The 24209-nt window shown below is 28.7% G+C and overlaps 8 protein-coding genes across 9 annotated transcripts; 6 read left to right on the forward strand and 2 right to left on the reverse strand.

The window, feature by feature from the left end:
* Positions 1–53: 53 nt before the first annotated feature.
* OCT59_000715 (uncharacterized protein) lies at positions 54–254 on the forward strand (the record flags this gene model as incomplete). Its single annotated transcript, XM_066139050.1, has 1 exon — positions 54–254. One exon carries the CDS (start codon positions 54–56, stop codon positions 252–254), a length of 201 nt encoding a protein of 66 aa, XP_065988488.1.
* Positions 255–871: 617 nt separating this feature from the next.
* OCT59_000716 (uncharacterized protein) lies at positions 872–1241 on the forward strand (the record flags this gene model as incomplete). The annotated part of the gene is made up of 2 exons (XM_066139051.1): positions 872–1070; positions 1237–1241. 2 exons carry the CDS (start codon positions 872–874, stop codon positions 1239–1241), a joined length of 204 nt encoding a protein of 67 aa, XP_065988489.1.
* A 7493-nt stretch (positions 1242–8734) lies between these two features.
* Positions 8735–9757, forward strand: OCT59_000717 (uncharacterized protein; the record flags this gene model as incomplete). Its single annotated transcript, XM_066139052.1, has 1 exon — positions 8735–9757. One exon carries the CDS (start codon positions 8735–8737, stop codon positions 9755–9757), a length of 1023 nt encoding a protein of 340 aa, XP_065988490.1.
* A 189-nt stretch (positions 9758–9946) lies between these two features.
* OCT59_000718 (uncharacterized protein) lies at positions 9947–12582 on the forward strand (the record flags this gene model as incomplete). The annotated part of the gene is made up of 7 exons (XM_066139053.1): positions 9947–10183; positions 10246–10665; positions 10736–10868; positions 10955–11481; positions 11565–11986; positions 12048–12215; positions 12285–12582. 7 exons carry the CDS (start codon positions 9947–9949, stop codon positions 12580–12582), a joined length of 2205 nt encoding a protein of 734 aa, XP_065988491.1.
* Positions 12583–14371: 1789 nt separating this feature from the next.
* OCT59_000719 (uncharacterized protein) lies at positions 14372–14947 on the reverse strand (the record flags this gene model as incomplete). Its single annotated transcript, XM_025326520.2, has 2 exons — positions 14372–14745; positions 14809–14947. 2 exons carry the CDS (start codon positions 14945–14947, stop codon positions 14372–14374), a joined length of 513 nt encoding a protein of 170 aa, XP_025175797.2.
* Positions 14948–15793: 846 nt separating this feature from the next.
* Positions 15794–16255, forward strand: OCT59_000720 (uncharacterized protein; the record flags this gene model as incomplete). The annotated part of the gene is made up of 1 exon (XM_066139054.1): positions 15794–16255. The coding sequence occupies one exon, from the start codon at positions 15794–15796 to the stop codon at positions 16253–16255; it is 462 nt and encodes a 153-aa protein (XP_065988492.1).
* Positions 16256–16279: 24 nt separating this feature from the next.
* Positions 16280–16702, forward strand: OCT59_000721 (uncharacterized protein; the record flags this gene model as incomplete). Its single annotated transcript, XM_066139055.1, has 1 exon — positions 16280–16702. One exon carries the CDS (start codon positions 16280–16282, stop codon positions 16700–16702), a length of 423 nt encoding a protein of 140 aa, XP_065988493.1.
* Positions 16703–21748: 5046 nt separating this feature from the next.
* Positions 21749–23799, reverse strand: OCT59_000722 (uncharacterized protein). Of its 2 annotated transcripts, XM_066139056.1 has the most exons (9): positions 23463–23799; positions 23231–23342; positions 23134–23154; positions 22977–23047; positions 22871–22902; positions 22660–22790; positions 22537–22588; positions 22080–22455; positions 21749–21816 (listed from the first exon to the last, which is right to left on the reverse strand). In XM_066139056.1, the coding sequence occupies exons 1-8, from the start codon at positions 23753–23755 to the stop codon at positions 22232–22234; spliced, it is 936 nt and encodes a 311-aa protein (XP_065988494.1). In that variant the 5' UTR covers positions 23756–23799; the 3' UTR covers positions 21749–21816; positions 22080–22231. The 2 variants fall into 2 exon arrangements, with proteins under 2 accessions (XP_065988494.1, XP_025175794.1); XM_025318569.2 differs by lacking the exon at positions 21749–21816 and having other exon boundaries at positions 21900–22455; positions 23463–23731.
* Positions 23800–24209: the final 410 nt, after the last annotated feature.

Consider the following 24209-nt stretch of genomic DNA (forward strand, 5'->3'; position numbering starts at 1 on the left):
AAGTTGGTCGAAGGAAAAAACAAACATGGGAATCTTGATTTTGGAATTGAATCATGTACAACTGGGAGAACAGTTGGCCTGATCGAAATCAAAAAAATGATTTTAAGCAGGGCTTGGCTCAAGCCACCATACAGATGGAATCTTCACTAGGCCATAAGCGCAAAGCAAAAGAAATAGATAATGAATATAGTTTGGATAAAGTATGGGAGATTGTAATAGATGTAGAGAAATGGTACTTCATGAAATATACGTAAGACAGTAAAAGAATCATATATCATTTAAGTTGTCGAAGCCCTTATTTGTTATATATGATGGTGAGGATATGAAAGGCATGGTGGAAAACTTTCTTGGTCACATTTTATAGTTACTTGAAAAAGTGCAGAAACTGGTGAAAGCTTTAGAAGAATCGAGAAAAATAAAAAGAGTAAAGTCAGGCGAGTTACCAAAGGTAACCAATCTTAAGGGGAAAACGAATTAGAATTTAGGAATAGAAATTTTATCATATACCACAGGCAATGTTCTGAACATTTGTATTTATTTTTTGCATATATTAATAAAAATTTATTCTTGGCAAAATTTCAGCTAAAGCACCCTGGCCAAAAAACACGTTTTTTTTATTTTGAATACTTATATACAGTATATTAGTTTTATATATTATAAATCATGTCATCAGAACTTGAATTATTGAAATAGCGTATCACTGAACTTGAGGCTGAGAATTCCGGTTTTAGAATCAAGCTCTTAGTGTCTGAAGTCTGATGCTGAAATAGCTGAATTTAAACGCAAGAATACTGAGTTTCTAAAAGCGAATAAGAAATATAATGAGAGGTATGATGCTGAAAATGCAAAACTCAGGGTTAGAATCAAGGAGATGGAATCTGAGTTTGGAGATAGAATCACGAAAGTGGAACAGAATCAGTTGCAAAACGATAATTCAGTTACAAAGCAGTTACCTATGGTAGCACATTATGAAAAGCCATTGGTGGATAAAGAAATGGATACTTCTTTACCCGAAGAACCAACACCAGAAGTATCACCTACCAATATACCTGACTCTCAGTTTGAGCAATGTAAGCCTGTTTGCAAAATAAATAATGCAGTATCAAAGGTACCTGTCAGCTCTAAGATATCAGAAGAAAGAGAAACTGGACTTGGATATGTGTAAAGAAAAAGAAAAAAGAATTTTTTTTAATATTAAGAAATGTACTAACGTTTCTTTCTTTATTTTTTTGTAAGGCTAGGACGCCGAACTCTTAAAAACGAATCCAGACTTAAAAATGTAAGGAATAGGGGAGGGAGAATTGATTTTTAAATATATATTAAAGAAATGTACTAACGTTTCTTTCTTTGTTTTTATTGTAGGATTAAGACGCCAGACTCTTGGAAATGAATCTGGACTTGGATAATGTAAGGAATGGGAAGGGAATTGGTTTTTTAATATTATTGTAATTTTATTTTTGTTTTTTTTTTAGGTCAGACTACTATTTTTTGTAGAACGCCAAACCCGGACTTGAAATATAAGGAATATGGGAAGGGAAAGATAAAATTATTTATATTTCTGAACTTGTATAATATTTAGTTAGATCTTTTCAATAACGGGTTTAATAACATGATTTAAAATATTTTTTTTTATACAGTTTTTAAAACTCTTTAAACTCCATATGGGAAGGGTTCATATGCCGGGATATCTAATAGAAAATTTTTTTTAAGAGATTTCCTAAGATTTGTATAGGATATTTTTGATAAATAAAGATTTTTTTTTTTGAAACTTCTAAATTTCATATGGGAAGAGTTTGTATGGGATATCTGATAGAAAATTTTTTTTTTAAGAGATTTTCTAAGAGTTCATATAGAAAGGGTTCATATGGGATATCTGAGATTTCCTAAGATTTGTATAGGATATTTTTAATAAACAGAGATTTTTTTTTTTTGAGATTTCTAAATATTCGTATAGAAAGAATTTGTATGGAATATTTTGATAAAGATTTTCTAAGAGTTTGTATGGAAAGAGTTTGTATGGGATATTTTAATAGAGATTTTTTTGTGAAATTTTTTAGGGTTCATATGGGATATCTTTGATTGATAGAGATTTCTTTTTTGTAAAATTTTTTAGAGTTTGTATGGATGTTTTTGATAGAAAATTTTTTTTGAGATTTTCTAAGATTCGTATAGAAAATAGAGATTTATTTTTTTGAGATTTTCTAAGATTCGTATAGGAAATAAAAATTCTTTTTTTAAAATTTTCTAAGAATTTGTATGAGATATTTTTAATAGAGAATTTTTTTATAATTCGTAACATTAAATAAAAAATAATATACTTTTTATTAAATTTATATTAAATAAATTAATATTATTAAACAATTTTAAAAAAATTTAGGTCTCCGAAAATCAAGGTAAAATTTGATACAAATTTAAAAGGTCATTATATATAAGGTAAAATTATGAGACGAGTAAATTCGATATTTATCTATTATTAACCAATTAAAATTCGGTCTGATCTTTATGCACGTGACCTGATCTTAACATGCATATAAATTACCAAACTAGAGTTTGTTTATTTTTCAAAAAATATACACGCTTTTTCTTTTCTGTTTTTTTCTTACTCTTTTTACATTTTACAGGTATATTTTTGTCATTAAATTTATTGTACTGACTATATTTTATTTTATAATATTAACTTTATCATTTTTTAATATTACTAATGTTTCTTTTTTTTTATATTACTAATGTTATTCTTTTTTTTATATATTTTACTAATATCATCATGTATTTTTCTTTTTTTTATCAAACTCTTCATAATACTAACTTTGTATTTGTACTTTACTATGATTACTAACTTTTATATTTACACTTTACTATTTATTAAATATTACTAACTTTATCAGTTATATACTAACATCTGTCTTCAAATATTACATCATTTTGTAGTATAAAGTATTTAAAAAAGATTATGAATGGTTTTTATTTTAAATATTAATAAATAAAGACACTATGTATTTTATTGTTTGTAAAGTTTATAATTTTAATAAATATTATAATGTGCTGTAATAAATTTCATAAATTAACCCATAAATTGACTATCAATATAATTGACCATAAATTGACTATCGATTGACCATAAATTGACCATTGATTGACTATAAGTTGACTATTGATTGATCATAAATTGACCATCAAATTGACTATCAATCAGTCACCAATCTGACACCAATCAGTCACCAATCAGTATATCAATCTGTCATCAATTGAACTGCCCAGTTGGTGTCAGATTTTGGCAGAAATTGGATGCCAATCGGGCAGCCCGATTGGTATCTGATTGAGACAATCAGTTACCAATCAGTCACAAATCGGATACCCAATTGATGACTGATTGATGACTGATTTGACATTTTTTAACTTGTGAAAGAAGCATTTCTGGGCGAAATATTCAGACCAGTATTTAACAATATTGTAATGTTAAGTAATATACTTGACTTAATAGTTGAATACTACATGGCAAGCTACGAAATGATGGAATTTCAGAAACTATTTGGAAAGCAAAGGTGCAGAAGATTTGATAATAGTTCAAGTTAAAATGAATCAATTTGGAAGATGCCGAATTAGTTCTGAAATATTCAGCTCTTCGATATCATCACATAATGTAAAAAGCTCATTTATCTTGGCAAAATTTATGACAGAAAGTGGTGATATCGATTGCTATTCTAGACAAGTTTAATACTTCTTTACACATGCCGTTAATTTGCCAGATGAGTTATCCAAATATAATCTAGCATTTATTCACTGATATAAACCTGCAGAATTATCAAATATTCAGTATCATTTTAGAGTTAGAGATGATAAAATATGCAATGATATTGAATTATGGGATACCAAGTTTTACTTAGAATTCCGTGACTGTATTATTCCAGTTCATCATATTCTTGGCCGATTTATATCAACGAAATACCAAATTTCAGGCAGAAGAAGTTCAAACCAGGGCCGATGATTTTATTTGATCATATAATTTCACATTAAACGCATAATTTATGTGATATCACATAATTCCTGTATATCAAATCATAAAATCACATAATATAGGATCTTCCTATGTTAAATCACATAATCCGCAGTAAATATAAATTCAGCTTCAGATGATTATCAATTATCTTCGATCTCTTTTTTCGTTATAAATATTATGCCGCCAAAAAAAAGCAAAGTCGTTTCAGTTTACACCAGATGTAATGAATATAAAGACATTTTTCATGTTGATGATAATATTCTCTTCTGTAATTACTGTAATGTTTCTGTGGAATGGAAGCATAAATCTGTTGTAGATAACCACTGTAAAAGTCAGAAACATATATCAAATGTGAGAAGTCAAGAAGAAAGCCACAATAGAACACAGCAACTTACTCTCTCGTCTACTCGAGCAGCTTCTGAGTCAAAGAACCAACTTATTGAAGACCTTATAGAAGCATTTGCAATAGCAGACATTCCTCTTGAAAAAGTCAATTCTTTACTTCCATTTTTTAAAAAACATGTTAAAAATGGAGGCTCTATTCCCCACGCTCCTACTCTTAGACAAAATTATTTACCTAATATTTTTGACAAGTATTATCAATCTCTTAAATTACTTTTTGATTCAAAACCCGTGGCTATAATTATGGATGAAACCACTGATGATTGTGCTCGAAGCGTTGTTAATACTCTTTTTTGTTATTGTCATGAAACAAAATTAGTTTCAGTCGATTTTCTTGAACGCGTAACAAATACTACAATGGGATAAGTTCTTACAACAATTCTTACTCATTTCAATATATCTTTTAATTTGCCACGTTTATTTCTATCAGATTCAGCGGCTTATATGAAAAAATGCTATCGTGAAGTCTTGTTACCATTGATGCCACAATTAATTCATGTTCCGTGTTGTGCACATATTATAAATCTTATCGGGTATGTTTATCAAATTATTTTCGTGAGTATAAAAAAATTTAATAGGATAATTAGTTTTTCTTATAGAGATTTTTGGTTTGGGTTTTGTTACAATCACTATTATTATTATTTTTGATTCGATAATAATTATTTTACATTATATTAATTTATTACGATAATAATTAGTATATCATTAATTTATTATATATTTATTACATCATTTTTCATAATAATTAGTATTATTATTACATCATTTTGCCTATATAGTTAAATTATGAATAGATTAGACAGAATTTTTTGAATAATAAAAAAAAACATTTGAATTTTGATCTTATAATATTGTTTTGTTCTTTGACCTCCTTTTTTTTGTTGCTTATTTGATTTTTTTGAGTTCGTTTTGCTGAGATTTGATCTTTCTTTTGTTGTACTAAATTAATAGTGATACGTGGAGAACATTATCTCAGTTTAATATTTTGAAAAGTTTATTGGATAAAATTAAAGAGGTTTTCGTCCATTCTCCTGCCTGAAGAGGCCGATATTTAGCTTATTTGAAAATGCATGGAATTTTTTCACCATGCAAAATTCCTTTATATAACAAAACTCGTTGGAATTCTTGGTTTCGGATGGTAATTTATGCAAAGGAACACATCATCTATTGGCCTTCTTTTTTTAAAGAAGAATTTGATAATGACAAGAAACACGTTATATTGATGGCCATTAATTCTTGTCTACAGAATGAAAAAGAATCAGGCATCATTACCATTTATCTTAATTTCATTTCTTTTTACGCTAAAGAATTCATTCAAGATCTCGATTTTTTCCAGTAATTAAATAAACCTATTTTTCCTCTTGTTGAATTACGACTTCAACAGTTCACTTCTTATATCGAAATGTATAGGAATTCAAACGATTTTGGCCCTTCTTTGGAAAATTTAATAATCCAGCTTCGATTTAATCCAAACGATTTCTATGCTATTTTCAGATTGGCCTTTGAAACAGCTTACAGCAAATTTTCTGCCCATATTTCTAATCATCCAACTCGACCACTCTTTCATGCATGCCAAGTTTTTGATCCTAGATATATTCATGCTGGAGACCTTTTACGAAAGAACATTCGGCAGTACAATATAATTAAGGAATTCGCTAACCCATCAGATGAATTATTACGAGAATGGGGAATTTATTGTGGCTTAGATAATGAATTTTTAGGTGAAATCAAATTGGATCAATATTGGTTAAATAAGGCAACGCAATTGCCAATCCTTTCTAATATTGCTTTGGATTATATTTGGCTGCCGATATCAAGTTGTACTGTTGAACGGAGCTTTTCTATGTACAATTCTCTTTTGGATAATGATCGGCAAAGTTTGTCTAAAGATTCTCTTAAGGGATTAAGTATGTTGTACTTTAATGGTGTTTAAAATATGAGGAATTAAAATTAAATGATAAATTTTATAAAATTATCACATCTTTATTATACATAAAATCAAATAATTATATAAATTTATCAAATAATATCACATAAAATAATAAAAATTAAAAAAAATCTTATCACATAATTTGGTTATAACACATAAATAATCTATGTTATATCACATCATAAAATCATCAGCCCTGGTTCAAACGTCTATTTAGCGGTAAATCCAATCAATAGAAAATTTTATATTCGCTGAAATTAGTATCTTTTTTGAACTTTATTTTAATGAAATGACATATAATTTCAAATAATACAAATATCGAAATTTATTAAATGTTAACAGTTAAAACAATACAATACAAATATCAGAATTTATTAAATGTCAAATTTACATATAATATAATTATCAAAATGTCAAAATATTATAATGCGCAAACATTGAAATTTGAAACAACTAAATATCAGAATTTTGCACCACAAATCAGCTATGCCAAATGTCATCTGTTATGCAGCCGATTATCAATCATATCCAAAATTGGAATTTTGCACTGCAAATCAGCTATGTCAAATGTCAGCTAATTATTGATCATATACAAAATTTAGCCAAAATTTAACCAAAATTTGGCCAATTTGTCTTACTTCTGATTTGCCTTATTTCAACTAGTATTTTTTTTATTATTTTTTTTTATTTATAGTATGACTGGTCAAAACTTTATGTTAACATTGTGTCTGTATAAGATTCAAGTAAGAGAAGTTCCCCATTTCTGCTGTGCAATGAGAATATCTAGGCATACTTGTGTCAAATAACACTTCATACCAAAGAGAAATAAAACAAAAACAAAAAAAAATGAAAAATAAAAAATAAAAGGTAAAAGCCGATAACGAAACCCTATAATATAACTACTACATTCCTAAAACTAGGTCCCACTGATCATTCTGTATAGAATTCCTCAAAATACTCCTAATTTTCTTAGCATTAATCTAATTTCAGCTAAAACAGTTAGTTTCACTGGTCAAAATAAAAACTTTCAATCATGTGACAAATCGGCTGATCTGTCATACATTTCGGCCAAATTTTGAAAATTATTAAAAATTGGCCAAATTTTGACATATATGATTTATGGTTGATTTATTGAATTATTTAATCAAACGTTATACGTTATGCGTTACGCATATTAAAAGTTTAAAAAAGAATCATCTTATACATCCTTTTTTAAACTTTTTTTAATTTTTTTCTTTCCCTCCCTTTTCCTTTCCTTCATTCCCCTTCTCTGTTTCCCCTTCTTCCTCTTTCCCTTCCTTCCCTTTTTCTTCCTTTCCCTTCTCCCTTTCACTTTTTTTACTTTTTTTTTATAGGTTCGGCTTTCAAGTGGGCTTCCAAAGTACTGAAATTCCAAAGATTCGTAAATATGAATACTTTGGAGTTTATTTTATTTTTTTAATATGAACGGTTACTAACCGTTCTTTTTTCTTTTTTTTTAGGTTTGGCCATTCAGATAATTTCTGAAGAATGGAAAAAACCAAGTTTTATAAGTTTGGAACTTGGTTTATTTTTTTTTAATATTATGAATGGTTATTAACCGTTCTTTTTCTTTTATTTTTTATAGGTTTGGCGTCTCAGGTAGGGCTTCTGAGTTCTGAAGAATGAAAAAAACCAAGATTTGTAAGTATATATGAATCTTGGTTTTAATTTTTTTGTTTTTTTAATTTTATTAATGAATGGTTACTAATAACCGTTTCTTTTTTTATTTTTTAGGTTTGGGTGGGCTTTTAAAGAACAAACCCCCAAAGATAAAGATTCGTAAATATGAATCTTTACTTTTTTTTCTTTTTCTTTTAATTTTATTAATAAACGGTTACTAATAACCATTCTTTTCTTTATTTTTTTAGGTGCGGTGGGTTTCTGATAAATGAAAACCTAAAGATAAAGATTTTACTAGTCGAACGATGTCAAATCGAGGACCAATCAGGTGACCGAATTCCACCTGATTAGTTCCTATTTTTTAAAAATTTTCATCAATCGGTAACCCTGATTGCTGCCAAAAGATGGTGCAAAAGGAAGATACTCAGGTACTAATCAGGATATTCAATAGAGTACAATCGGGTATTAATAGTTACCAATAGAATATTTACTATTTAACATATCAGTATACCGATTTATAGCTTTTTGATAAATTTATAACAATAAGAAATCTTCTGATTGCCATACATTTTTATTTAAAAATTTACAAAAATTTACGATTTTATTTAAAATATTTAAAATATTTAATTCGTGATTTGCCGATTACGGGATGTTGATCATATATGCATGTAATAATCAAGGCGGGGATAATCAATATATTTGAACGAGTATACTTGTAACAATCTGACAACGCGTTATTAAATATTATAACAAACTGTTTAAACATGTCAAAACGGTGGAAACCTTCAGTAACATTGATTGCTACTGGTATAATTATTCCCGACTTACACTTTGGGCCTTTTTTAAGAAACTGGTGGCATGTTAGATCGTTACAGGAGAACGGAATGAAAGTAGAACAATACTATCCTTTTCGAATTGGTATGAAAACACAGGTTGAGCTGAAAAACAGACCTTTTATTATTCGAATAGTTCAAGGAAATAAACATAACAATTTGTTACCGGGATTTTTTTGTGAATCTTTATCTGAATCTAATGAAGAAGTTGAAAATGACCCTACTAGTGCTATTTCAAACCTCTATAAAAAAATATTTCAAACTGAAACGCGCTTTTCTGGAACATTGGTAATGGGTATGGATGACAATGACATTCTAAGTGAAATTGTATCGGACTTGTCCTTTCTACCTTTTTCAATAAATATGCAAAAGATCAATATAACAATACATTCAATTAGCGCGTCAACAAACAAAGGAGTTGGAAGTGGATTCGCATCATCCTTTATCTATACCAGGTCTAAAGAACGTGCATTATTTTTCCAAACTGTCAATGAGAATGAAAGTTCCATTTATATTTACAAAGAAAACCAACTATCTGAAGAATTTCATGGATCAGATCCTAATAGTGTGTGGAAAAAAATGGGCATGTTAAAAGAATGGTTAGGCGAGACTTTATTTGGCTTAGATAATTCTAACGTAAAAAAAAAACTAGAACAATTGAAAAAATTTGTATGTTTTTATAATGAATGGCACGATTATTCAAAAATGGAGCAAATATTCAGATATCATTTACAAAAAAGAACATGTAGTCAAGTTGATTGGTATTTATTATTTCGGGAATGGAAAGAAAATAATTGTCCAATAATTGAATTACATAGTCAATTAGCTTCGTTATATCCAAATGGTTATATTTTCTCAGAAAGAGAAATGAGAGCATGGCGGGCGATGTTACGTGCTACAGGATGTATCAATATAATACCATTTGATAAAGAAGAATCAGAGGTAAGCTTTTAAACAAATTTATTACTTTCAATAGCAAAAATCTCACATTAATATTTCACGAATCTGGTGGTGATGGTAATAACTAATGATGGTGGTATATCGTGATATAAATTCTGTGATGAACAGCACATGTTAAATTTTGTTCTATTATAAATAAAAAATAATGTTCAACTAATAAATTTTCTTACCAATTATTATAGTATGAATTTTGGACGCGATCATCTCGATCCTGAATCAGATAAAGCAATGATAAATATGCTTTATCAAAATGGTTTTTTACGAACAATACCAAGTAATATGTTCAATGCTACAGAAGTATTCTGGAAAAGTTTTGAGCATAGTTTGAGTTTAAATAAACGTGGCGCTAATGGAAAACAAAGAATACTTTCAATAATTGCAGATAAGTTTCCTTATAAGGAATTACAAACTAGACTTCATGTAATTATTTTATAATTACCTTTGAATAAATTTTTCGCTAGTTAATTCATTATCTTTTGTAGGTTTCTTCACATACAATTCACAATGCAAAAATACATGGACGTATATTTGGCAATGGATGTCCAGCTGCACCTAAGCCACCAATGCGAAAAAAAATTATGCCTCAAGAGCATGAAGATCAATTCGAATGGTTCATGAGCAGTAAAGAAAATGTGAATTTAAGTTCTTACAAGGTCGATGCCAAAACAGGGTTGCCATTAAAATACCTTAGTGATCAGAAAGAAGCTCTTTGGGAAAAATTTCACAAATTGTACCCTGAAGGAATGAAGAGATCAGCATTTTTGGAAAGATTGAGAAATGGACCATTTGTATATCAAGAGGATTTGGGCGGACTTTGTAGTACTTGTAGTACATATGGATATGATGTATTTAAGGATTTGGCAAATCTAATTATACAAAATATTGAAAATCAAGAACTACAGGTATTATTCCGTCCAATTTTTGTTTCTATAATTATAAATATTCAAAACTAATAACAAAATTGTAAATTAGACGCGTTTACTTAAAAGTATTGAAAATTCTAAACGATTTCTCAAACGTGATTATCCAAAACACTTACATGTGACATGTGATGGAAAAGTATCGCATGACCCTTGTATTAATCATTGCCTACCATTTGCATTTGGTAATTGTAATGAGGATCATATATCGAGTGTGTTGAATGTAACGAAATCTTCAATTTATTTGAGGAATTGCGATTATTACTTGGAGATGAACAACAAGAAACATTGAGAGAATTTCAGGAAATGCTAGAATACTACCTTGCGCACCTAACAAGAAAAGGGTATTTGAACAGTCAATTCAATGCAAATCTTTTGCAACTTAATAACGATGGTATTCTTATTGTGGTGGACTATAAGATGCGAATACTACCAAAACGAATTCGAGAAACAAAACAAGACTTCTATGCAAAACGTGGATGGGCACTGCATACTGTTTTGGTATATTCTAAAAATCAAGAAAGCAACGAATTAGAAATTCAAGCATTTGACCATTGGTCAAATGATAATAGACAGGACGCATGGTTTACTGCTTCATTCTTTGATGCAGTATTTACCTTACTCGATCCAAAGCCAAAATGGGTTATCGTAATGAGTGATAATGGCCCACACTACCATTGTTCAGAAACAATGGCATTGGTTTCAAAATGGGCAGAATGGTATAATATTGAATGTAAAAAGTGGTGTTTTTTAGAGGCAGGCGAAGCTAAAACCTCAATTGATAGTCACCATGCACAAGTAATAATCATATTTACTTTGCTTTTTTTGACAAATATATTCATTCGAGCAATTCTCATCTCTTTTAATTCAATCAATCTAAGATCTCACATGCTATTAAGAGATATGTTCGATTAGGGTTTGATTTAACTACTGGTGAAGATATTGAAAAGGCATTAGATGGTTTAAGTGGTACAGCAATAGCTTATTTGAAACCTAATCGTGATCAAAGGAGTCAAAGTAATGTTAAAACTATACCAGGAATTTCTAATTGGTTTGAATGGTCTTGGCCAACGGAGGGTCCCTTAGCTGGATATATTTGTGCACGCGACCTTCCCAATTTTGGAGAAATGATGACTTTTTCTGTGAGTAAATTTACTAAAACAGAACTTGTACAGCCTGAACCAATGGTGGGTGAACATTCCAAGGCTTCTTTAAAATGGACAATGCCAATATATCGAGCTTCAGGCAAGCTTATTTTTTCAATGGCATTAATGGCGTTTCAATTTAATAGATCACACTTATTGTATGATTCATTTGAACAATTTTCATTTGGTAGTGACAAATACTAATCATTGGGATTTAAGAAGATGGACAGTTGATAAATTAAAAGATGAATTGAACAGAAGAAATATTCATTTTAATATTGGTATGGGACGAGGTGAATTAGTGAATTTGTTGAAGCAAGAAATAGGAGAAGAATCACAAATTGGTGAAGAATCAAGAGAAGATTTCTCAAAAACAGATATAGATGAGTGAGTAAAAATTGGTTTTATTATGTAAAATAATTGATCAAATGCTCAAAAACTTTCAAAATATAATAGGAATCAAATATTTCACCTACAACTTGGATGGGCACTTAAATGCAATCAGAAATATGGTAAAAAAGGCAGTGGAAAAAGACTAGTAAAAGAAGTAGTAACGGCGTTAACTCACTTTTTTATGGTTGGACAACGTGATCCTAGTGACCGATACACTGCAAAGGATATGCTGGATGGGTTGAAAGAAATGGCAGAGAATGGTGAAATTACAACTGAAGTAATACCTTCTCTAAAAACGATAGAAAATTGGATTACTAGATATTCAAGTTTATCGAAAAAAGAACATGCAGAACGTTTTTAGAAGAATAAATGCATTGATAAATAAATTGCGAATAAAAGATTGTAATAAATTTTACATTTTAAAATTGGTTATCCCAGACAACCAATAGTTTTGCTACAATGAAAAATACCTTTTTTGATAATATGAAATTTGCGTTTGACTTTCAGAAATTTCAATAAAAATTCGCCAAAAATAAACAAAATATGACTTTTTTATCTTTTTCTTTATTATTAGAACAAGTTTATTAAAATATAACCCCAAAATTTGAACAAATATTAGAATTGTAAAGATCGAAATTATGAAAGAGCCTATATATTAGAGGCAACAATCTGACATTGTCCACTAATAAACTTTTTGAAATTAAAAAACAAAATTATCGAAAAGTCATTTTGATTGAAACAAACGTGGTTATGGTGACGTATTTACAAAAAGGAAGTGGCTGAAAATTGCATATAAATTTGTGTTACTTATTGGCTAATTTCCGTAATTTTCCAGAATTAATTAGTGATCAGCAAAATTTTTGCCCCACGTTACACTGAGAATTTTATGTTACTGATCGGCGAATCACGAATTAATATACTAAAAAATCAGTTTTATTGAAATACCGATATTGCTAAAATTGTTATTTATATAATTTGACTACTCCACTATTCGCTGCTGATACTATCATATTCAGAGGAAACAATACTAACACCTCTTTTATTTTTATTCTGATCCTCTTCTTCGTCTTTCTGATTTTCATCAACTTCTTCTTGATTTTCTTTAACTTCTTCTTGATTTTCGTCAACAACTTCTTGATTTTCATCTTCTCTGGCCTGATCATCTTCTTCTAGTAGATCCTAGTTTTCGTCAGCTTCTTCTGGAAGAGAGCATTTATTTTTACTATATTTCTCGATAAGCTGTTTTAGGGATCCATTGTAGCTGTCTTTAATCCATCATAGGGTGTTAATTGACGCATCAATTTCATTAGTTGCGTAATTACCATACTTCTGATTTCTTACACGTCGAGACTTTAATGAAGCTGCACTATCGACATAATTTCAAAGAAATGTACGTAGCTATACAAATAAAAATAGTATTAAATTAAGATACACCGATTGGTAAAAATTACTCGAATACTTATGGAAGATGATCTCCATTTGAGATCCCGGATGACGATCTTATGTTTGTTTGAGTTGTCTTTATCGGTCTCCGATTTCTCTGAACTGTAGTATCGATTTTCGGTCTGAACAGGTCAGAGCTCGTCATTGTAGAATTTATCTACCAATCGGTCCTTTAACGTGGTTAGTTTGTCAATGATTTTTGATCTTCTTTCAAGTTTCTAAATAAATAATAGGAAATATTTATTAATAAAAAAAGGTAATATCAAATAAAATAATTTAATATTTACATCACTTTATCGGGAATTTGCGTGCTACCTTCTTTTATCATTTTCTACCCAATTTGCATCTCGTCTTGCATTAAGAAGTTCCTCTCGTTAGTGCCGATAACGTTCATAAATAACATGTTTAATGATGCTATCGGTCACCGAGAAGAACTTCTTATTAATTGATTTTTGAACAACCGGGATGATATTATTCACTTTTTTTTGTTGACTTTCAAAGGTTTTTTTTATATTTAGACTTTTATCGTCTGGAAGTCAGTCCATTATTCTGACTATTTCACCCTAATCGTGAGATTATCATAATTGATTAGCAACAATTTGGATAATTAAAATGAATTAAAATAAAATACAGTTCATAATTGATTAGCAGCAATTCAGATAATTAAAACAAATTAAAATAAAATACGGTACTTTTAAAGTATTCCTCTAATCCCTATTCATTTTTTCGTAATGAAGAAATGATAATGAATTTGAGGATGGCGCTGAATTTGAGGATGGTGCCAATTTTGAGGATGGTGAGGATGAAGTTGATGAAGATGAAGAGAAAAAGGATGGGAATAGGGATGGAGATAGTCTGCTTTGCACACTTTTTGACAATTCTGGTATACCGTATTTTTGCACATATTTAGGCTTATTCAATGACCTGGTCACGTACTGGTTCTTTCGGCTTTTTGAACCTTGAATTTCCAGATCCACGTTAGACCAGTCAATAATATTTTCTTTTGGATCAGTTATCTTCTGCTTTTCTTTCGTAACAGACTTAAGCAGGCGAGTTAACTCCTCAATCTGCATTTGTAAAGCTATAAAAGGAAATCAGGTTAAAACTAAATTGATTTGTGATAGTTTTTCATATAATTACATACTGGATTTATTGGAATCATTATTTCTCTCATTTTGTTGAGTCGATTGGTCATTATTTCTCTTATTCTGTTGAATCGTATCATCATTTCCTTCATCGTTTTCGTTAACTAAATTAATAAAAATAGGCTTTTTGCCTTTCATTATTATTTCACATCCTTTAGATTCGTGATATATTGAATTCAATCACACATGATTAACGTAAATTTTCAAAATATACCACTGTTTCTCTTGTCCTCAACAATGTCAATTAAAGCGGGCTTTTGTTTTTTCGTAGATTCTAATCGTCATCTTATTGTACATCTTAACTCAGGATCACTTTCATTAGATATCAATTGTGAAAAATAAGTAATATATTGAGAAATTAAAGAATTTGATAAAAATCAACCAAATTAAATTACCCTTGTTTGATACTACTTTGCTTATCAGATTTTCTATCTGAATCACTATCCGAATGGTGACGTTTTTTAGATTTTTTTGACTTTTTGACTTTTTTATTTATATTAGTTATATTTGAATGTATTTACAATTTTGAGTAAATTTTTATATATAAAATAATATAGGATTTTTTTACAAAAATCGGTAACGAGTGAGAAAAAAAAAAGTCTGTCTAAAAATTAGACTTATATATATATATTTATTTAATAGTTTAAAAATAAACTTTTACGAACCATTAATATTTATGATTAAACTTTAAATAAATCAATTTCATCAATTTTCAATAGTATAATATAAAAATAAATTGTATCAAATTTTCGTAAGATTAATAAATTATATACTATTGATATATTTAGAAATAAATTGTATCAATTTTCACAATCTCTTTATTAACCGATTAAAATAAATAGTTTAATTTATCTAATTATGATAATATTCGCACAATTCAATTCTGATGTATACAATAATTAATCGCAAAGCCAATTGATCAAAATTTTGTGCGAACTAACTGATTGATGTATTTTGAGGAAATTTTGATTACAAATTGATAGAATGAAGATGACAAAATCAAAGAAAAATCGCATTAATAAAGATCGTACGAAAGTTACTGATAGTGCACCTAAAACTAGAAAATTTGTCAAATGCAATTGTTTGTTGCATTGTGATAGTGGTAAGTTAGTGGATTCTAAAACATTCAGAAGACATCAAGAAAAAGTTAATCGACTTCAAACAATTGCTTCTGGATCTCAGAGTTCTTCTCAACTAAAAGGTACCAGGAACAAATTGTATAGTGTAGAATCATCTCCAGATGAAAAAGGAAAAAAAAGAATTAGAGTGGTAGAGAATACATCAGATGATGATGATGGCGATGATGATGATGATGGTGATGATGGTGATGAATCTTCTGATAAAAGAGGAAAAAAAAGAATTAGAGCAATAGAATATTCATCAGATGATAATGATGAATCACTTCTAAGCAATAATGAACCAATGCCAGAGAGACCAGAAAAATGAAAGCGTACCAATAAGATTGATGATATGATTCCTGATGATGACAATAGTGATGGTTCTTTGACCGACAGGTCTCTAACAGAAAGTGACGCTAACGAATCCTTGACAGAAGATGATGATGAGGCTTCTGAGGTATCTGAAGATGATGACCGTAGTTTAAGTGAAGATGAAGTTCTGATCAAACAATTTACAGCTCCTGATTTTGATGACTATGATTATGAATCAGATCTTAGAAATCTTGACATAAACATTAACTTCAACGATTCGTGGATACTTTTGTGGATATTCAAATATCAGGCGAGATTTCGTCTTCCTGATGTCGCCATCGATAAACTTATTAAATTTTTTAAGATAGTTTTATCGGATGCTGATAAACGACGATTTGAAAAATTCCTTACATTATTTTATTTGGCGAAAAAACTTTTAAAGATCGTTAGTAATGATCTATGATTATACAATATGCATGTTGGTCGAATATCTACATCACGCGTTACACATATCAAAAGTTTAAAAAAGAATCTTATGCATTCTTTTTTAAACTTTTATTCCTCTTTTTCCTCGTCCTTTGGCTCTATAGGTGCAGGAAAAAAAATTTTTTTTTTTATTATTTATTTTTTAAATTTTAGTGGCTTCGTCTTTTCCTTCTCAGAATGCCAGTCAAAACTACACACCAGACTTTGGATAATAAGATAAATGGGAGGGGGAAGTCAGTTTTTTTATTTTAGAAACATTATAACGTTTCTTTTCTTAGTTTTTTTATTTATCATGAAGTCCATTTCGTCTGGAAATACTTGTAAGAAAAAGAAAGATTCGTAAGTCGAATCTTAGTTTTTTTTTAATATTATGGAACAGTTTGCTTACTTTGCTAACCGTTCTTATTTTTTTATAGATTTCGGGAAAACGAAAAGGAAAGGGTAAAACGAAAGGGGATGGATTTCTGAAGGATATACTTTTAGAATTTGTAAGTATTAATCTTAAATTTTTTTTTTTATTATTATGGAACGGTTTACTAACCATTCCTTTCTTTTTTTATAGGTTTCAGTGTCTTGAAAGGGCTTCTGAAGAACGGAAAACCCAAAGATTCATGTACGAATCTTTGTTTTTTCTATTTTTTTAATATTATGAACGGTATTAACCGTTCTTTTTCTTTTTTTTATAGGTTCAGTGTCTCGGGAAGGCTTTCAAAGAATGGAAAAACCCAAAAATTCACATATGAATCTTATTTGTTTTACTTTTTTTTAATATTATGAATGGTTATTAATAACCGTTCTTTTCTTCTTTTTTTAGGATTGGGTGGACTTCCGCAAGTTCTTCAGAATATTCTTGTTGTAGTTCTTCCAAACGTTTGTATATAGCAGGTTCAAAGTCGGTAGCAGTTTAAAAAATGCTAGTCACACTGGTAATCCTAACAATCCACAATGTTTGTTCTAGTAAGAAAGCGAAAGTCTCTTTGTCAAGTAACTTGAGGAAGTTTACCAGTTCTTCTAAAGTAAAGTTGTTAGCAATAGAAGCCATTTTTTATAATATAATTTTAAAAAATATCATTGCTGAAATTTCGTTAACAAATGGCCATGCAATCAGTGGAAAGAGTTCATCACTCATTATAATGAATTAAATGGAATATTTCAAGGTTTTATAGATGAAAAACAGCTAAATTTACTCCAACAACAGACTATTAATAAAGAAAATATTGGACATAATTATCAAGGAGATAATGAATCTACTATTATTTGTTCCAATCCAGTTACTTCAAGGTGGTGTGGACGTCCTTCAAATTGATATCTGAGCGAAGGTGAAGCTGCAAGACAAAGTAAGAAGCAAAAAATGACTAATTTAGGATTAGAATGTATTGCAGAAAATATTGAAACTATTAGTGGAAACAATAAAAAACAAAGAAAATGTAAAGGGTGTCAAGGTATAGGTCATGATTTGCGAAATTGTAAAAGTAAAGCTCTTGGTGAAAGAAATTAGTTGTATTAAGTCTTAATAGAATTTTAATTATAATTTACTGTATTTCGACTTTAATAATAAATTAATTGTATAACTGCGTTAAAATCATGTGATCTATTATATCAGTGAAATCACCTGCGGTAATTAGAAATTTTTTTAATTAAATAAAACTATGAAATATATGTTATTTTTAACTAATTTATTTCTGTCATATTTCAATATTATACTTTTTGATATGACTAGATTAAAATACAATAACTTTTAAATTTTAACCAAAAAATTCTTTTTACCTTGATTTTTCTGGATCAGTCCCCTTATTATTTAGTTTAAGGATTATTTTGTACAAATGTGGCATTACATTTGACCTAAAATTTTCTATTTTAAAGTTTGCATTGCTCGATTAATCTCTCTGTATCTATATACAACTCTTGAAAAAATATGGAAATAAGAGAAATAACAATGCGTTAATGTTTTTTTGCGGGTCAAGAAAAGAACATTTTTATCACACATAATCATGCATATTTTGACCGGGTCAAGAAAGTAATGTCAAGAACGTAATTTTTGCACCTGAGATGGCGGCTAATAAATCAACTAAACAATCATAATTTTTCTATGGAATGCTACAAATTTTGAAAGATTTAACGTTATTGTCATCTTGGTCGGTTGTCTCATATTAAATCTATGTACGCATAACAATAATAATAAAAAACTATTGGATAAATACATTAGTTGTACCAACATATATTAAAAAGTATATAGAGCCATTGAATTTAATTAATACGCTCATTAATCATACTAACAAAAATTAAAAATCTCGTTTCTTTTTATTTAACCCATTATCTTGCTTTTGATCAGAATATCTTTTTACAGATTTTGATAACTTTAGCTTATTTCCATTAGTCCATTCAAAAAATTTACACCGACTTTCTTGAGAGTTTCCGACGGGTCTGTTTAAGAAGAAAACAATTAATTTATTTAATAATATATATTGAATCAGAAAACTTTGTTATTTATTACCTTGAACACAAGTAGAATCGTCTTCCCTGATTTATCCCTGGTTTGTTGACTGTATATTCCTTACATGGCTCTCCATGTCCAATACAATTTGGAATAGGCCGTGGTTTAAACAAAGCGTTCCATTGAGATTGTATATCACTTTTATTATTGCTGGAAGAAACTTCTATGCACTCATCTTCAACATTATTAATAATATCATCTAAAGATTCTTCAAAAGAATTTGAAGAATCTGATATATTTTCTGAAATAGTACTCTTTTCTTGTAAACCTTGAGAGTCTTTCAGTTCTATCGATTTTGTTACTTCCTCTAACTTTTTTTCTGGTGGTGTATCTTGAGAAGCTTTTTTGAACAATGATATTAAAGATACTTGATTGGTTGGATATGATAATTTTGACTTTGCCTGTGCTTTGCTACTTTTTTCCTTAATAAGTTTGGAAGAATTAGCTTTAGCTTTTTGAACTTTAATAACCGAAGCTTGGCCTGACTTCCTTTTAATTTCCGATTGCTCTTTTAAACCTTCAGAGATGTCAATTGATGAATCTGTTGGTATTGTATTACTAGTTAAAGTTTCAGGAATATTTTCAACAATGTTATCATTACTTGTCTTTACTGATTTCCTTTCCTGTGCCTCTTTTTCTTTTATCTCCTGTTTGATAAAAAAGCTTTTCAATGTTTGTTGCTTCCCAGAAAACCTTACCAAATTTTTTGCACAGAGCTTAGGTGTTAGGGTCATTAAAGTATTTTCCTTAAGTAAGGAAAGTTTATTATCTCCTTCATATATTTCATCAAACAATTCACAAGAGACAGGACAATGATCTGACCCCATAATGTCTTGTTCTACATTGCATGACTTGAACCATTTAGTTAAGCCTTCACTAACAAGTATATAATCTAAACGTGTTCCTAAATACAATAAAGAGAAAAAATAAGCATTAACTGTCATTAAATTTTTTTTAAAAAAAAGTTTTCACATTACCATAATTTATTGGCCTGGTATTAGTTTTAAAAATATTAAAAATATTATTAGTGAGTTTCTATTGAAAGAAGAGTCGTAATAATTATTATGAAATATTGCATCACCTTGCATTGATTAATGTATTCCAGCCTATTAACGAATAGAAATATACTTTTACGTATATCCAATAATAATAATAATATACATTAATAATTTATAGTAATAAAACAACTTACATGTAAATAATCCTTCTTCATCCGGATGAAACTTCCTACACAAATCAATCATTGGCCCGTTCGGTGAAATCCAACTGTCAAGCCATTTTCTTGCCGGATGGTCACCAAAAGATTTTAAACCATGTTCCTTAATTGATTTTTGAGGATCACAATGATCAATTACTCGATGTGTTACATTCAAATCTCCAACAATTATAACTTCTCTCCCAGAATCAAGTAGAGCTTCTGCACGTCTTTGTAGAATATTATAGAATCTTAGTTTGTAAGGAAGTCGCCCTTGGGATGATTCGTGTACACAGTAGACATTGAACAATACAAATATCCCAAAATCAAGGATAACACATCGACCTTCTGAATCTATTTCCAACAATTCTTCAGTTGTAAATTCACTAATAATACTGGGTCCGATTCCTGCCGTCGTTACATCTTTCGATTTAGCATTCGCTGGTACTTCGTTTAGAATACCGGAGATTCCTTCCTCAGCTGCAATAGGTCTTATGACACTTGTCTTTACATAGATGACGACCCCAGCATATCCACCTTTTCCTCTCGAAGAAGAAAAATAAGCATCATATCCTGGTACTATTGCCAATGAAGAATCTAACTTATCTAAAGTAATTTTTGTTTCTTGAAAACAAATTATATCAGCGTTGAGCGTATCCAGTACTTGCTAAAATAAATTATGGCTTTAAAAAAAATTTAAAATATAAAAGTTATGGTATTTAAAAATTAACCTTATAATCCTTATGCTTGCTCCATCTATACTTTATGAAAGCATTTCGAAAATCAGTTTGAAACACGTATTCACTCAGAAAGAACAATTGACCATTGGAATTTTTCAATGACTTACGGATAATAGTTTGTAATTGACCTTATCCCATTAACATTCCACGTTATTATACGCATACTTTATGGAATATTAAGTGAAATTGTAGTTGATCTCACTAATATTGACTCGAAAAATAAAATATATATATAAATATTTTTCTACGAAAGTCCGAATTTAGACGCGTATCATTTTAAAAGTGATTCAGGTCTATATTCTCTACTATATTCTGTACAACCAAATTGTTCATATACAGACAGTATCAGTCATTTTTTTTTTTATATTTTAAATTTATTTTGCTATTCGAAAGGAGTATATATTATCAAATTTTTATTTTAAAAAGTATGCATTTATAATAAAAATAAATAAGTTAGAATATGCACAAGTGATTTATTAATGATTTATTAATTCTTTCATACTTGCACAATTTTACAATTTTAAAAATTCACTGTTTTTATTTTTATTTTTTATTATTAGTTTTAAAGAAATATATATAAGTGATGTTTGATTTCCAAAATACCTGTATTCTTTTTAAAGAATTTGATATTTAACAATATATTTATTGACAAGTAATATATGCTATCTAAAAATTGTTGTGGTATTAAAGTAACATAATAATTATATTAGAAATATAGAGAAGTATTTGCCATAACTAATAATATGATTTAAATAAAGAGGTATTCATACGACGAAGTTACGTCACTTACGTGTATACGTGTATGATTAATTTATTAGAAAATTAGAAAATAAAAATTTTAGGATTATATACATTATACTGCATAATTATAGTAAAAAATTTGAAACAACAAATCAACATCTGATTAATTACCGAACGAACTAACCTTAACTTTTTAGACCATAGTAAAAAGTATCATTAAGACTTAATTACTGTTCCTTTAAAAAATTCGTTAAGAGTCTTAGTATCATACTTTTTTATTTCTTCTGCTAGCGTGAGGGCTTGTTTTCCGTTGACATAAATACAAGTTTTTTTTTTTTACAAGTATTTATTAAAAAACTCATAAATTCTCTTCCAAGCTAAACTTTTAATTTCATCATTATCACCACCGACAAAACCAAGTTCTTTGCGCATTTTTAATGCCCATTCTTCATCATTCAAAAATGCGTGACCTTGTCCGTCATATCTATAAATTGCAATTTCTTTTCCTGGCTCATCAAATCTTTCTATTCCTTCTTCAAGTTGTCTTTCAAGAGAATTAGCTAAATAGAAAAAAATAAAAATATCAAAAATTATACAGCTATAAAAAAAAAAGTTTCTTGCATGATTGCATGATTGCATACCAGCATTTAGATCACTAAACCCAGTCATATTATCTTCCTTTCCAAAATGACCCTAGATATTAAGTCCATTATTATAATTTCTAAAAATTATCTTTTCATAAGTTTATGTTTGAAACCACGAACCTGCACGGGAGTTGTTACAGCAATAACAGACAAATCACAAATTGTCGGAGATGGAATACCATAACAAGTAACAGCCGCGCTCAAAGGTTTCTTTGGCTTCAAATGTGATGCAAGAGCAAGACTCATAGCACCTAATATTCAAATTCAAAAATTTTTTCTAAATGAAAAAAAAAAAAATAACTCTCATTTTTAGATAAATAATTAATCTCACCTCCCATACAAAATCCGATGGATCCAATTTTTCTGAAATAAATCATCACTCACGTGGTTATTAAAATTCTCAATAATTATTTTTGATAATCATATCTAAAACCTACTCTCGATTTTCTTTATTCAAAGAGTCAACAAGTGACTCTAACTCCACTAACGCATGTTTCCAATCCAAATTCTTTTTATGCATATTAAATGAAATAAAATGTTATATTGACTCTATTGAAGACAAATACGTTTTGTATATGATTAAAAGATTCTTACAGTCATTAGATGACTCGCTTCCTAATAAAATTTAGAAACAAAAAATTTAAAACAAATCACGTTTTTTTTAAAAAAAATATTTCATTAATATGCTTACCTCTTGAGATAAGCCAAGTTTACCTTTGTAAAGATCGGGAACAACAGTCAATGTATTTGTATTATCAGCAATACGTTGAGCATGAATTTTGATTTGTTCATTAATCCCCCACCTATTTAATTAATATAAATTCTTCGCGTATTATTCGCATTATTGCACATTTCAACACTTTTCACAATATTTACCAATTTACTTTTTATTTTATTACAATAAAGAACATAAATAAACTTACCATTCTTGTAAGACTAATATAGCAGAATTCTTTTTCTCTTGTCCATTTTTTGGTAAAAATCTTAAAGTTTTAAAAGGTAATCCTTCACTAACTTCGCTTTCAGGCTTAGTACTCATTTTTCTTGTAATTGGATAATTGTATTCAACTTTTAAAAAATTATTTTCAATACAATTTTTAAAGAATTTATTGTGTAATTTATTAATTTGATGAAAGGTATGGATTTTCTTTTGTTGAAAATAAATGGGTAGTTTAAAATTTAACTTTATAATATTAGAAAAAATAATTGGACTCATCTGTAATAAATAAATAATTTTTTTTAAAAAAGTTGTACAAAACTTTCCAAACTCGTAAATATTACGATATTTTTTAAAAAAGAAAAAAAGATTTTGTTTGCAATCAAAGATTTTTTTATGCGTGACATGTTTTAATTAGGAAAATCTAAACCTTTCCTTTTACAGTATTTACATACAGTGTATAAAAAAAATAGTTTTCGATTATAGTAATTTTTTTCTTTTTTTTGAGTTTATTTTTATATAATCATTTTTTTTTCTATTTTGTAAAGAATTCCCTAATCAATAATAAAAGAATTTTTTTTAAAAAAAAAAAAAAATTTTTATGGAAAAAAAAACTAATCTAATAAAAACTACTTTTCAAAAGTGAAGAATTTTTTTTTTTTGCATGTTTCTTTTTTTTCATTGCATTCGTAAATTAATTAATGTCACTTAGATATAAGCAAAAAAAGAAATA

The sequence above is a fragment of the Rhizophagus irregularis genome, chromosome 1, assembly GCF_026210795.1.
Source record: "Rhizophagus irregularis chromosome 1, complete sequence".
NCBI lineage: Eukaryota > Fungi > Glomeromycota > Glomeromycetes > Glomerales > Glomeraceae > Rhizophagus > Rhizophagus irregularis.